The 13,004-nt window shown below is 61.8% G+C and overlaps 3 protein-coding genes across 3 annotated transcripts; all 3 read right to left on the bottom strand.

Moving 5' to 3' along the window:
- Positions 1-379: 379 nt before the first annotated feature.
- PUNSTDRAFT_97317 (uncharacterized protein) lies at positions 380-4,614 on the bottom strand. Its single transcript, XM_007380051.1, has 9 exons — positions 4,556-4,614; positions 4,399-4,456; positions 4,054-4,225; positions 3,148-3,303; positions 2,980-3,092; positions 2,765-2,913; positions 2,542-2,686; positions 874-2,473; positions 380-806 (listed from the first exon to the last, which is right to left on the bottom strand). Exons 1-8 carry the CDS (start codon positions 4,596-4,598, stop codon positions 2,302-2,304), a joined length of 1,008 nt encoding a protein of 335 aa, XP_007380113.1. The 5' UTR covers positions 4,599-4,614; the 3' UTR covers positions 380-806; positions 874-2,301.
- Positions 4,615-4,935: 321 nt separating this feature from the next.
- Positions 4,936-8,468, bottom strand: PUNSTDRAFT_97313 (uncharacterized protein). Its single transcript, XM_007380050.1, has 10 exons — positions 8,357-8,468; positions 8,093-8,106; positions 7,890-8,031; positions 7,020-7,814; positions 6,698-6,867; positions 6,503-6,596; positions 5,976-6,357; positions 5,718-5,888; positions 5,493-5,632; positions 4,936-5,408 (listed from the first exon to the last, which is right to left on the bottom strand). Exons 1-10 carry the CDS (start codon positions 8,443-8,445, stop codon positions 5,336-5,338), a joined length of 2,070 nt encoding a protein of 689 aa, XP_007380112.1. The 5' UTR covers positions 8,446-8,468; the 3' UTR covers positions 4,936-5,335.
- A 23-nt stretch (positions 8,469-8,491) lies between these two features.
- PUNSTDRAFT_118338 (uncharacterized protein) lies at positions 8,492-11,631 on the bottom strand. The gene is made up of 2 exons (XM_007380049.1): positions 11,539-11,631; positions 8,492-11,482 (listed from the first exon to the last, which is right to left on the bottom strand). Exon 2 carries the CDS (start codon positions 11,473-11,475, stop codon positions 8,827-8,829), a length of 2,649 nt encoding a protein of 882 aa, XP_007380111.1. The 5' UTR covers positions 11,476-11,482; positions 11,539-11,631; the 3' UTR covers positions 8,492-8,826.
- Between the last annotated feature and the right edge of the window lie 1,373 nt (positions 11,632-13,004).

Here is a 13,004-nt window from a genome sequence, read left to right as displayed (position 1 = left end):
GGTACACACAGACTATCCATGATTACCCCCCCTCCCCCCTTCCTGACGAAATCGAGCCTCTTCTTTTCTCCGCGTGGATCGTGTTATTCGTTCATTCTTTTCTTTGCTCGATCTCACGACTTTTTGAGCGGACGGTATCGATCCCCTTTCGCTAGGAGTACAATAGAACCTGTATCATTATATGATGCTAGGAGACGTTTTTGCTTCCATTTCACCACTTCACAGAGGGAGATCGAGAGCCTGGTGCAGCTCGATCGGTTGCTGTGCCACCCGGTCTCCATACCGGCTCCGGCAGGAGTGACGTCTCCGCGAACGCAGTTCATCTTACAGCTTATTGGATCCTTGCCTGCAGGTCACCAACCCTCAAACCCTGCTATGTAAAGCCTTCCGCTTCGCAATCGATAAAATACCTGCGAAAGCCCGCTGAGCACAAGACCTGCCAGTGGCGCTCGAACTCGAAGGGACAATGCACGAGCCCCGTTCGCCGGGAGCCATTTGCCTTATTATGTTCGCCTCGGACCACCAGCCAGCGAACGTCGATCTAAGCGCCCTGCCGCAGCCCTTTACAACCGCCCTCTCCAAGTCCGGCACCCCCTCGGAAACTCCCAAGCCCGGGTGGAAACCCTCCCTCATAATGGTTACGGGACGCAGGGATCGAGGCCCCCCACCGCCCACCGCCGTCGTCTGCGGCGGGGCGCCCTCTCACACTCCATTATGCCTGGCACCTTGAAGCGCACGAGGCGACGCGAGCTCGTGCTGAGCCCGTCGTTCTTGAACACGATGAAAACCACAGTGTACGGGACGCGGTGAGTCGACGCCTCACGAGCTGTCCTCGATATGTGACATTCCATTGACCATCCAATCGACCTTCAGCCTACCTACCCACCGTCGTCGCGTCGAGTCCGACCGATGGAGCTCGAAGAGCCGCGACTCCAGACGATGCGGAAAGCCGCAACCGACCCGCCCCAAATCGCTCACCCAACACCCCGTGCTGACCCTCCCCGACGAAATCCTCGTCGACATCTTCCTCCTCGCCACCCACTCCGACCCCATGGCCCCCGTCTCGATCTCCGGCGTCTGCGCGCACTGGCGCTACCTCGCCGTGCACGCCAGCCCGATCCTCTGGCGGCGCGTCCTCGTCGACCACCGGACCGCGATGTGGGCCGAGCGCATCGCCCGCGCCAAGCGCTGCTCGCTCGACGTCGACTTCTCCACGCGCATCTGGCCGCTCGACGCGCGCTGCGTGCAGCTCCACACGCACGCCGTCACGCCCTTCATCCGGCGCTGGCGCTCGCTCCGCATCCGCCTCGACGAGCGCGCGTACGCCCCGCTCCTCTGGAACGCGCTGCTCTCGCCCTGCTGCGGCGACAGCGCGAGGGTCGAGGCGCCCCGCCTCGAAGCGCTCACCCTCTGCTTCCCGCGCAACGACGACTCGAAGGAGTTTGCGCTCTTCAACGGCGTCGCGCCCCGCCTGCGGACGCTCAGGGTCCAGGGCCTGCGCCTCGCCTGGACCCCCTCCCTCTACGAACGGCTCACGTACCTCGACCTGACCTTCCACGGGTTCACCCGGGGCAACGCGGCGGTGGCGGAGGTGGCCGAGATGCTCTCCGTCTCCCGATCCGTCCGCGAGCTGCACATCATGTTTCCGGACGAGCGGCCGAAGACGGCGCAGGCCGATCACGACCACCGCTCGGGTGACCTCTGCGGGATCGTGCCGTTACAGCACCTGCAGATCCTGCGCGTGCGCGTCTGCGGGAGGGATGTCCCGTCCGAAGTCATCCAACTGCTCGCCATGCTGTCCATGCCCGTTATCACGACCTTCCATCTCGTAGATCTAGGCCGTCCAGGCCGACCCTTTCGTGCCCTGCCGGCCTTCCTACCCGCCGTGCACCACATCTCCACTCTCGATTCACTGCATGCGGAAGGGCGATGGTGTTCGCAACGTTTCATCCTGGGCCTTTCTTATACGTCGCCGGGTCTTCGGAAACTGCAGATCGTTGGGCCAGCGGTGCCTCAGGGCCTGTTAAGGGAGATCGCCCGCCTGCGTAACGCAGACGTCCAGGCACGCTCCGAGGTTACACCCGGCGGGATCAGCACTTCTATAATAATGACGGGGCGCGTACGTCGGGGCTAGGGGCGCGGGACGGGCATACAGCGGAAAGCATATGAAGCCTAAACCTTATTGCTTTTGATATTGGATCATGGTGTACTGTTAGGAGACCTCGAGGGAATGTATACTGGTACTGCAATCGCAAACAGGAGCATGTGTCGTCGCAAGCTTTTCGGTGCCAGAAAATCATGCTACATGTTCATGCGGCAAACGGTGGCGGCTCCCGTTGAGCCGTCGAAGGTGAGGAAGTTGGCGATGGGCGGTTCCCGAGCGGCCAACGCTTTCAATATATCTTGAGCGAGCATGCCTCCAATCACCGCGCATACCGGCGAGAACTCGTGAGCGGCCGTCGTCGCCATGGACCTTACCGTGTCGTTCAGGTCAGCAGACGAGCGCGTAGAACGAGCGGAAGGAAACACAAGAAAGCGTACGTGGTCAGTTCCTCCGGTATGGCGACCTTGGCTTGCGTGTTGAGCTGTGCCGCGGCCAATAATGACGTCGCGAGCGTCTGCAGTTCTGCAGCAGCAGAGACGTCATCGGGGAGCGTCTTGTGCGCGGCCTGGTACTCCCATAGAGCTGAAACAAAACAAAGAATGGGGGGATCTCCGTTCGAAAGACGTTTCATGAAACCATGAGCAACAACCGATGTCTCACCCAGCACGGTGAACACGACATGCAGGTTCAGCTCTTTGGTCTGCCGCCTCGTCATCCCGCTCCATTTGTGTTGCAGAGCGACGTTAAGGGGGCAGTAGTTCACGGTCGCTCTCGAGGTCTTCGGTGCATCTTTTTGGCCCGAGCGATCTCTGAATAGTAGCAAATTAGGGGGTCCCTCGAGGTCGGCTTTGCGCATTGAAACAAAAAGAACTCACGGAGCGATATACTCATGTTGTAGTAAGTCGCAGAAAATATAGCCGAGCAATCCATAGCTTCCGCCGGCGTAGAACGGTTTGTTCAGCCTGCGGCAGGCCTCGTTGAGCTCGAACTGTGCGCACCAGTGAGCCTTTAGGGGTGTGTTCCACGAGGGGGGATCGACCGACCAGACTCAATTTGTCGAACTCGGTCACACAGACGAGGTCGACGCCTTGCAGCGTCGCATCGATATTGCTCGGCCGCAAGACGTCGTATGATGTGATCACTTCGACGGTCACGAGCGGGTTGAGGCTCTCCACCCTCGGCTTCGCGGCCTCAGCCCTCTGCAGAGCACGCAAAGCGTCAGTTGTGTCATGTTTATGCGCGGGGAAGGTTCGAGAGGAAAGAGCCGCCCGGTGCAGCCAGCCCCGAGAAAACGAGGAAAAAAAGAAGAGAAGGCCGGATTGAATCGTCGTCGATCGTGAGAGCCGTTATCGAGCTTGATACGATATGAATACAATTGACTGCAGAAGCCAGTCCGTCGAGCCGCACGAATCATTGCGCGATAGGTACCGCCCAATTCAAACGAGCGATCCTCGAACGTTTTGACTGGAACACCGTGTGGCAGATGCCATCGTCCTTTTCGCCGAGACATGTGGAGGCGGGAGGATCCCCCACCCGCTGATAGGCACCAGCGGGCGGGCGCAAAGTCACTCCGAAGGCCGGGTCGGGCGGCGTCGATCGTCCAGAGGTAAACATGTGGTCGCGACCCGTGGCAGCCGTGCTCAAAAGCCAGGCGAAATATAGCAAGCCTTGACAGGAGCCCGGTATGGCGAAGGATATTAGCGACGATAGGCCGAACGTGTGCGGGGGGCAGCAGGGGTATCGTGCATCGCCCGGACGGAGGATACTCCCGAGGATCAAGCGAGCGGAAGCATGCCCCGACCTGCCATATCGGCCCAGCGCAGACGAGAATCCAATGCCAGCGAGGGGCCACCGGGAAGGCAAAGAACAGCGCGCCATCATCACGCGACCCGCGTGGTATAGGTCGGGCGAAACGAGAGACGAACGGAAACGGCTTCTGCTGAGCTCACCTTTTTTCCAACGTCCTCGTCGCGCAAGAGGAAATTGCAGCCGAGGTCTTCCGGCGCGACGTCGTCTTCGTCGACGATGACGAGCCTACCGATACCGGCCAATACAATATTTTTCACCGCCTCGGTCGCGACGCCCTTGAGCTTGACCACTAGGATCGTGGCATTGCGCATCCTGTGATCAAAGCCCTGATAAGACCCTTTCGTTCCCCCCCCAGCTATGATGATGCGAATGCACCCGCGATACGGGGACGTCTCTGCGCTATGCTTGTGATCCGGTCCCAGGACCACTTACGCAAACGCGGCGCGGCGGATATCGCGGACGCAATGCACGAAAGCCACACTGACCTCTGTTGAGCCTCGAGTCCCCAGAGACGTATCTGCCGGTCATACACGGCCGCTTCATCTGTACAGGCGCGTAAAGTTAGGAACATCACGCGCAGGCGTTTGGACAGCTGCGCGCGTCTCTCGCGCGTCCCGACAAAGGATGCCGCGAGGCTCGTACCTTCGGTGATTTGGACCGGGACGGACTTGGATCCGGCTTCCATTGTCGTTCTGTGGGCGGAGTCGGCACCGGTGACGACGACGTGGTCAGAAGTCGGCTCCAGGTGTTCGTAGCGTAACTGTATTAGAGTACCCTAGAGCTAGACGCGTATAGGTCCCGGGGTCGCGACGGGAGTTCTTCTGTCACGCCCGCCACGCGCGCGTCACCTCAGGTCACCCGCCCACGCTCCTCCATGCTCCGGACGTCACCCGTAAGGCCGCACTCGCCACATTTTCGTTCAACGTCACCGAAAAAAAAACCCCGTTCTCATGTGTGTGTGACAATGCCAAGAACGGCGCGCGTGTTATAACATTCCGAGTCTCAATCGAAAAACGAGACGTGAATACATTAATGCAGGGACGCTAGGACTACAATTGCGGCAAGTTTGGAGGAGGCAGGGCAGGGCAGGAAAAAGGGGGAGGGGGGGTATTCTTGAAATATACAGACCGAGGGGGTGCTGCGGACCGTGGACGCCAGCATACAGAGCCCTCGTCGTTAGGAAATAAGTATCATGAACAACAACACCAGGGAAATAGATAACGGCGGGTCCACCCATAGCAAGCACGAAAGCAGACGAAAAGATAAACACGGTCGTCGTCCATGGATAGTATGTAGGAGGAAGGAACCAAAAAGATAAAAAAACAGCGCGATGGGAGTAAGCCGCAGAGCGCCAGGATGGACGCGGGACGAGCGAGCAAGCCGTCATGGGAGTCCCGCTGCCGGATCGCACCGCCCGTCGTCTCAGCTCGCGCCGATGCCTCCCACCAACGACAAACCATCGCCGCTCGAACCGGTGTCCCTGTCATCGTCGAGCCTAAACAAGCGCGCAGCGCCGCGTCAACGATGACGTGTCTTGGCGGTTACGAGAGGAGGGGGGGGGAGGGGGAGCGAAACTCACAGGTAGTTGCGTTCGATCTCCGATAATATGGACAGGAAGTCCCATAGATAAGCGTGCGCTCGCGCGGCGGACGCGGGCGCCGTCTCAGCCTTCCGGACCGTATCCAATAACGTCGATGCGACGAAACGCACTTTGTGGACCTGCCCGCGGAACAACACCCAACGTCAGCGTACAAAAACAAAAAAAAGGGGGGGTGAGGAAAGAGAATCTGAGGGAGCAGCTGACCAGGGAGGGTCCGTTCGTGGCGATGGACTGAATGGGGATGCTGTGCAGTATATTGAGCAGCTCGCTCGCGACGGCTTGGCGGTCCTCGGCGACCCTGTTCTCGTCGAGCGTGCCTTGCAACGACAATATAAGCTCGTCCCGGTACTGCTCGATGACGAATCGGACCAGTTGCTGGTAAACACGCAAGAACGCCAACGTCAGCACCCACGCCGGAGAGACACCCCAATCGACCAAAAAAAAGAAGCGGGCGACGCTCACCTGGGTGACATACAAGTTCGCGCGCATGACCAAGAACGGGTTGAGCGCGTTCGCCCGAGACGCGTTCGGGTTATCGAAAAAGTCCTTCACCTCCGCGAACGTGCTCTGCCTGAACGCCGCGCCGCCGTACTCGGCCGGGTGGCTCGCCGCGAGGCGGAGCGGCTCGGGGCAGTGCACGAGCGCGGCGAGGATGCGCGCGTGCAGCGTCTGCACCTCCTCCAGCCGCGCGGTGGCGAACTGCCCCTGCGGCGGCGACCGCTTGTCGACCCGGATCCGGACGAGGATCTCGCCGAGGAGCGCGAAGATGCGCGAGATGTAGTTGAGGCCGGAGACGAGCGCCGTCTTGCCGTGCGGCTGCGGGAGGTACGCGCTCGGCGTGATGCTATCGCAGAGAGGGAGGTAGAGAGAGAGAGAGAGAGAGAGAGAAGGATGGGGGGATGGGGGGGAGGGGAGGGAAGAGCATCGACGATACGTCAGGACGGTCTGTGATGGACGACGAGATCGATCGCGCTCCGCGCGTTGCTCACTATTCGTCGTCGAGCTCTTTCGGGAAATGCACCGTGCAATCCTCGTCGCGTAGACATATCGGGCGGCCGAGCAAGATCGACATCGACTTGTCCGCTGCATGAAGCCAAAAACAAACAAAAAAAGAGCAAAGGGCACGCCCCGATTCAGTACTTCTGCGGTCCGAAACGGCCGGTAGAAGAGTAATGCAGACGCACCGTCGAAGAGCAACCAGAAGGTCCGGCGGCGGACCTCGCTCTCGATCGGGTCCAAGCCCTCGTACGACGCCTCCTCGTGCATCCGGAGCGTCACGGCGATGTGCGCCGCCTCGCCGAACGCCGCGTGCTGCGTCGCATCGTGACCTTCGCAGAAGTGATACACGCAGTCGCTGTATAAATAGAAAGGGGGGGGGGGGCGTGGCAAATAGGATGATAAAGGAGAGGGGGAGGGAAAAAAAAGGAAAGGCACGGGGATGAATATAATATCGCTCATCAGGATGGGGCCGCGTGACGGAATTGACATATCGAGACGGGTACGTACAAGTATCGGACGACGACGTGCATCGACGTCGGCGGGTCGTAGGTCGCGACGGAGATGTGTCTGCTGGCCTCGTAGCACGTCTGCGCGAGCTTGCGGACGGCGGGGCGGTCCATCGGGACGTACGAGCGCGGGACCTGGACCAACGTCGAGGCCACGGTCGACATGACGAGCGCGAAGAACAGCGGGTCGCGCTCCTCCCTGCGCGCGTGGAGGTCGGCCATGAAGGACGGCTTGTGGATGCAGGGCGTGAGCGGGTAGACGAAATCGAAGAAGAGCGCGATGATGAGCGAGATCGTGTCCCGGGGCGCGACGTCCTCGAGCCGGTGCGGTCGGTAGTAGTACGATAGGGGCGGGATGACCTGGGGCGAGGGCAGGGGGAGCGCCGTGTGCTGCTTGTACGACCAGTTGTGGAGCGGGTAGGTGTTGTACTGGTCCGACGAGGATGGAGAGCCGAAGCCGTTCTCGCCGCCGCCACCGCCGCCGCCGAGCGTCGACCGGCCCGACGAGTCCGAGAGCGAGAACGCGGAGGACGAGATGTGGAGGGACGGGAACTGGTTGAAGGTGTCGGCGACGATCGGGTACCGCGACGGCGGGAGGTTGGGCGAGATCGAGCCGAGGGAGGCGTCCAAGAAGGGCGAGGTCGCGGACGCCTGGGTCGCCGTCGTGAGCGTCGGGCTCGGGAGCCCGTTCGTCGACTTGGGCGACGCCGAGCTCTCGGTCTTGCCCCCGCCCCCGCCCCCGTCTTGCTGCGCGGCGGCCGCGGCGGCTGCGGCCTCTTGCAGGCGCCTCAGGTATCTGGCAGACGAGATCGTTAGCCCGGTCTGGCGCCGCTGCGCGGATTCTGAGATCGGTGGGCGAGAGATTCCGTACAGGTTAGGCGGCCCGCGCTTTTTGGGCTGGTAGTCGTACGTGCAGGGGATGCCGAGGGCGATGCAGTGCTTGCAGGACTGCTTGGAGTCTTCCGGGTTTTCGCGAGCGCATCGTACCTTGCGAGCGCGGCACGCGTCACAGCCTGGAGCGACGAGCGATATCAGACCCCGGTCCGAACGCAGCGAATTCAAGGAGTCGCTTACTCTGCGATTGGCGCCTGAACGAGGGGAGGGGGGGCAAACAGAAAAGAACAGACAGTCAGCGACAGGTTCGGACGACGGAGAGGAGGAGAAGGGGAGACGAAATACAACATGGGCGAGAGGTGGGGCGGGGAATGTCGACGCGAAGGTCGGGACGGGTGTGGGGCGTCGACGCGCGGGTAGAAAGCGAGTCGGGCCTGGAGGGTGGGGACGGAGAAACCCCGGGGGGTCGCGCGGCGTGGGCGGTGTGTGCGCACGCATACTGACTTTCTCTTAACGTGAACCTTGTTGTTTTCGGCGTCCTTCCCAGTGTCGTCGGACGAAGAGCCGTCTTTTTTTGCGCGCGAGACGGGCATGGGCAGCGAGGGCCGTGGGTGGGTGCGGTGATGGCTGTCGGCGGCGGGGGTGTGGGGGGCTTGGCGGAGAAGGAGGTGGTGGTGATTTTGAAGTGTGCTTGTTGTCTGTTGCTTGCCCGTCTCGCGGAGGCTATCGACATAGACTCGTCGCTTCTCGCCCGATGCAGCATCGAAGGCCCAATCCGGCCGACGCCCGTCAGGGCCTGCGCGCGCGTCCGACCCCAGGTCACGCGCCCCAGACAGACGTGCGCTCCCCCGAGTTTCTCCCGGGCCGGGATCCCACCTGGTCCGGGGCTGATTCCCCGCACTCTCACGCCGCCCATCGCCCCCATCGCACCAATCACGTCCGCGCTTCTATTGCCCGCGAAAATACACCAGCCACTACACACGAACGCCCAGCCCCTCCAGCTCCAGCAGCATCCCCTCCGCCGCACCCGCACCCATCCGTCCCGCCGACACGTGCGCCCGAAGCCGCGTCGCAATCGCCCGCCGCTGCCCCACCTGCTCCGCGTCCCCCTCCTCCGTCCGCCCCGCGATCAGCATCTTCCAGAACCTGAACGCCATCGCCGGCATGTCCGCCTCCAGCGCCGTCGCCACGCACAGCTCCCCCATGTTCGCCGTCGCCACGTACGGCCCCCCCACCGCCGATTCGATCAGCGTCATCGCGCTCTCCAGCGCCTGCCGCAGCCCCTCCTGCCCGTTCCGGCGATCCGAGAGCAGGCCCCGTATGTACGCCGACATCGACTTGTTCGTCAGCTTGCCGTGCCCGAGCGTCCGCGCCGTCCTGAGCAGCCACTCCACCAGCGCCCGGTCGTCGTGCGTGAACGCCTGGTGAATCACCGTCCCGAACGTCACCTCGTCCGGCTCGACGCCCCTCCTGATCATCCGCTTGATCCACGCCGCCGCCGACCGCGGGCTGCCCTCCGCCATCGCCGACAGCGCCACGTTGAGGTCGCGCATGTCCGGCACCTCCCGCCGCCGTAAGACGACCCGGAACAGCTCGAAGCCGCTCGGAAAGTCCCCGATGAGGAAGTACGCCCGGGCGAGCGCGTTCAGCGCCGCGTGCGGCGCGTCCCGGATCGGTTCCTGCACCTTGCGGAACTCCGCGGCGACCCGTTGCGCAAAGTCGAGGTAGTCCTTCATGAGAGCGACCTGGTCGCGCACCTCCTCGCCGTAGCCAAGGAGATCGTCGTCGTCCGGCATCTCCGCAGGCGGCGACGACGCCGATTCCTTCTTCTTCTGCGAGTCGTCCTCCGCCTCGTATCCTATAACGTCCGTGTCGAGACTTTCGGCGACGACGCTTTGGTGTTGCCTGCGGGCAAGGGCGGCGAGACGCTTCTCCTCCTGCTCGGCGCTAGGCGGACGGACGATCGCCTCGCCTTCCTCCGCGTCCAACATATCCACCACGCCCTCCGGCAAGCGCTCCTCGATCCGGCGCACCTTCGCCATATACAGGCTCACCAAGCGCAGCATCGCCGGCGCGTACCCCGCCACCTGCCTCCAATCCCTCTCCTTCATCCACCGCTCCCACACCGTGCGCGCCGACCGCCCGTACCCGTTCTCCGCCGCGATCGCCACGATCTTGCCGCGGCTGTACATCGAGATCGGCGTCTCCTCCTGCTGCTCCGCGAGCCGCTCCACGAGCACCCTCGCCAAATGCACGTTCTTCTCCTCCACCGCCAGGTGCTTGAACAGCCACAAAAAGCTCGGGCCCGCCGGGACCGGGAACCGGTGCTCGCGGTCGCCCGGCACCGTCGCGGAAAACACGAACGCGGCGACGCTCGACAGCCTGTAGTGCAGCGCGCGGTCGTAGAACAGCCGGAAGAGGCGGTCGGGCGGAAACCGCCGCGTGGCGTACCCGCGCCGGACGATCTTGGCGAGCACCGTCGCCGCCGCGCGGACGTGGTTCGGTTTTCCGCCGCGGAGGAGCGAGTACATGACGTCGACGATAAAGTCGTGCAGCGCGGGCTCGATCGCCGACACATGGTCCGCGCGGTCGTCCAGGAGCGCGATCGCGCGCCCGAGCCAGCCCCAGTGCAGCGCGGCGCGGACGAGGCCGGCGAGGACGATGGCCTCGAAGGACGTGCCGGATTGCACGAGCGGGTCGCGCGTCGCCTCGGGCGGGACGTAGCCCGCCTCGGTGAGCGCCTCGAAGAGCGCGAACGATTCCTGGGGGAGGCTGCAGTGCGCGAGCCGGACGACGGCGGCGAAGGCGGCCCAGACGAAGTCGGCGTGCGCGGTGCGGGCCGAGCGCTGTATGAAGGAGCGGGCGGAGAGCTCGTCGTCGCGGATGTACGCGACGAAAAGCGGTTGGATGAGCCGGAGCACGGCGCGGTCGACGCGCGTTTCTGGGGAGGGGGCCCGGAAGATGCCGTCGAGGAGCGCGGCGAGCGTCGTTTGCGACAGGGTCATGGGCACGTTGGTGCAGAGCTGCAGCGTGCGCAGCATGGAGAGGATCCGAAGGCGGGGGAAGTCCGGGAGGCGGGCGGCGAGGTTTATGAGATGCCGCAGCTGACGGGCGCGTTCGTCTTCGTCGCGCGCGAAGGCCTCCACGGCGTCCTGGGCGACGTCCGCCAACGCGGCCACGGATTCGAGGCTGAATGCGCTCTGGGACAGGCGGGTGAATACGGATGGTGGAAGTTGGAGGATGGTGCCACGATCTCTGTGTCGGAGGGCGAAGTACGCGTCCAGCGATTCCGTGTCCGCCCCTGCCGATCCCTCCGTGTTCCGAGGGACATTCTCCGCTGTACCCTCAGTCGTTGTATCCTCCCAGTTGTTTGACGAATATGAGTTGTTGATCCGCTCCAATAAGGTAGCCGTGGGCAGAGAAGACCCGGAGACGGGAGGTGCGTAAACCTCGCTTTGTCGGTCGCGTTTTGCGACGACTTGCCCATACTTGGAGATACCTTTCGAATAGGTTCGCACTCCATATAGCTTGATATGTATCTGTTGGCGGCGTTGGATGAGCTGTATGACACGAATGTGAGGAAGGACTTGAGGTCGAAGGAGGTTGAGTCGCGAAAGTGACATAAGTCAGCTACGAACGCATATGCTCAGTATCGCGTCTTTCTTTCGACGGTAACTGCTCCTCACCGCATTTCAACGCTATTTTCTGCGCGTTTGCAGCCTATATCGACCAAGAACGCGCCTCCAGCGAAGGACGTCTGCCGTGCCAGCAAAAAGTCGGTGTGAAGCCGGGTGTGTTTTACGTAATACCTCCGCGCCTCCTCTTCCGCCACCCGACCGCCGTGACCGACGCGCGCGCTGTCCTTCCTCGATCATAGCGACGCGAATTTCTTCAACAGATTCAAACCCAGGCAAGTTCTCGCATTCATTCACCGTCCAAATCATGTGAACACAGTCTTGTCTGGTATATCTTCCGGCTGGACAGGCCTGGGATCCCCCTTGCACGGCAGATGTACTCGGTACATATGATATTCGACCCCATTACTCTTCGCTCCTTACGCATCGATGCGGTGTGCCGTCTCCGCTCGATTCCGAGGCCTCGTCATGGCGAACTCGCACGTTTACATGGTCTCCATCCACCTTACTGCGATCTGGACCGTGATGAAGCACGGAGTTGATAGATCGAAATCGGTGTCTATCGGGTCTACGCTGAACAGCAACATCAGCTGTCGCGACCTTGTACGCCGCTTCACATGCTGCCAAGATTCTTTTTTGGTGCGATCCCTTTTCTTGCCATCTACGCAAACCCGTCGCCAGTCGTCACGCTGGTGGCTTTACCGTCACTTATTTGGTACGCCATCGCCGGCCTTCTCCTGTCGCCTGGCCTTCTCGCTCGTACGGCTTGCCCTATGACACCGCGCGTGTGTTCACGCGCCCCCTGATTCGTGCAAATAGCCCGCGATCTCCGGATCGTGTTCCTCGACGCGGGCCTGTTCGCAATTATCCGACGGCCTCGTCCCAGGTGGAGCAACGTCGGTTGCACCCTGGATGCTCCCCGGATGCAATCGTACTATGCTTCTTCATCGCGTTGTTCGCGTTGGTCGTCCAATTCATCGATCGAATTCTCTGGGGTGTGGTATAGGGTCGGTCGCTGAAAGCATAACCCTGCTATTTATTTGCGCATCATGTGGAACTTTGACGCGAACCCAGACGAGGAAGAGGAGCGCAGCGTGGCTTTACATTCATCACCGCTCGCTCAAGACCGACGGCCGCTACGCTGCGTTTCTCGTACCAGTACGCACCTAACTCTCTTGCCCCAGATCCGGGGAAGAAGGAACATCCTGATCTCGCCGCCTTGCATATTCTAACTATCCGTCTTTACTCCGAGCTGACGACGGATGACGCAGCTTGCAGAAGTGATATGTGGGAAGCCGGCCGTTCCTTCTCGCAAAAGCTTGCCAAGGGGCTCCTTTGCGCCCAGGAGCGGAATGGCAGCTGATCCGAGCGAGATTTTGCCGAGGGCTTCTCTCTCGACCACCGCAGGCACGAGCTATAGGTCATCACTGCTCGAAGCCTGTTTGACAAGCATCACGCATGTTCGCATGCTTGTAGCCTAAGTTGGCCTTGTCCGAACGCCGTTGACGAGCATCAAC

The sequence above is a fragment of the Punctularia strigosozonata genome (assembly GCF_000264995.1).
Source record: "Punctularia strigosozonata HHB-11173 SS5 unplaced genomic scaffold PUNSTscaffold_2, whole genome shotgun sequence".
Taxonomy (NCBI): domain Eukaryota; kingdom Fungi; phylum Basidiomycota; class Agaricomycetes; order Corticiales; family Punctulariaceae; genus Punctularia; species Punctularia strigosozonata.
The sequence above is the reverse complement of the archived record's forward strand: the minus strand, read 5'-3'. Positions and strand labels throughout refer to the sequence as shown.

What these genes read in the sequence shown, in the direction of transcription:
- PUNSTDRAFT_97317 (XM_007380051.1), bottom strand. Translation starts at nt 4,598, where the DNA reads ATGGAAGCCGGATCCAAGTCCGTCCCGGTCCAAATCACCGAAG. An exon ending in CAACATGAGTATATCGCTCC is followed by an intron (nt 2,914 to 2,979) that starts GTGAGTTCTTTT and finishes GCTACTATTCAG; the next exon opens with AGATCGCTCGGGCCAAAAAG. An exon ending in TGTCGTGTTCACCGTGCTGG is followed by an intron (nt 2,687 to 2,764) that starts GTGAGACATCGG and finishes GTTTTGTTTCAG; the next exon opens with CTCTATGGGAGTACCAGGCC.
- PUNSTDRAFT_97313 (XM_007380050.1), bottom strand. Translation starts at nt 8,445, where the DNA reads ATGCCCGTCTCGCGCGCAAAAAAAGACGGCTCTTCGTCCGACGACACT. An exon ending in CGAACTTGTATGTCACCCAG is followed by an intron (nt 5,889 to 5,975) that starts GTGAGCGTCGCC and finishes CGTGTTTACCAG; the next exon opens with CAACTGGTCCGATTCGTCAT. An exon ending in CCACGAACGGACCCTCCCTG is followed by an intron (nt 5,633 to 5,717) that starts GTCAGCTGCTCC and finishes TTCCGCGGGCAG; the next exon opens with GTCCACAAAGTGCGTTTCGT.
- PUNSTDRAFT_118338 (XM_007380049.1), bottom strand. Translation starts at nt 11,475, where the DNA reads ATGTCACTTTCGCGACTCAACCTCCTTCGACCTCAAGTCCTTCCTCAC.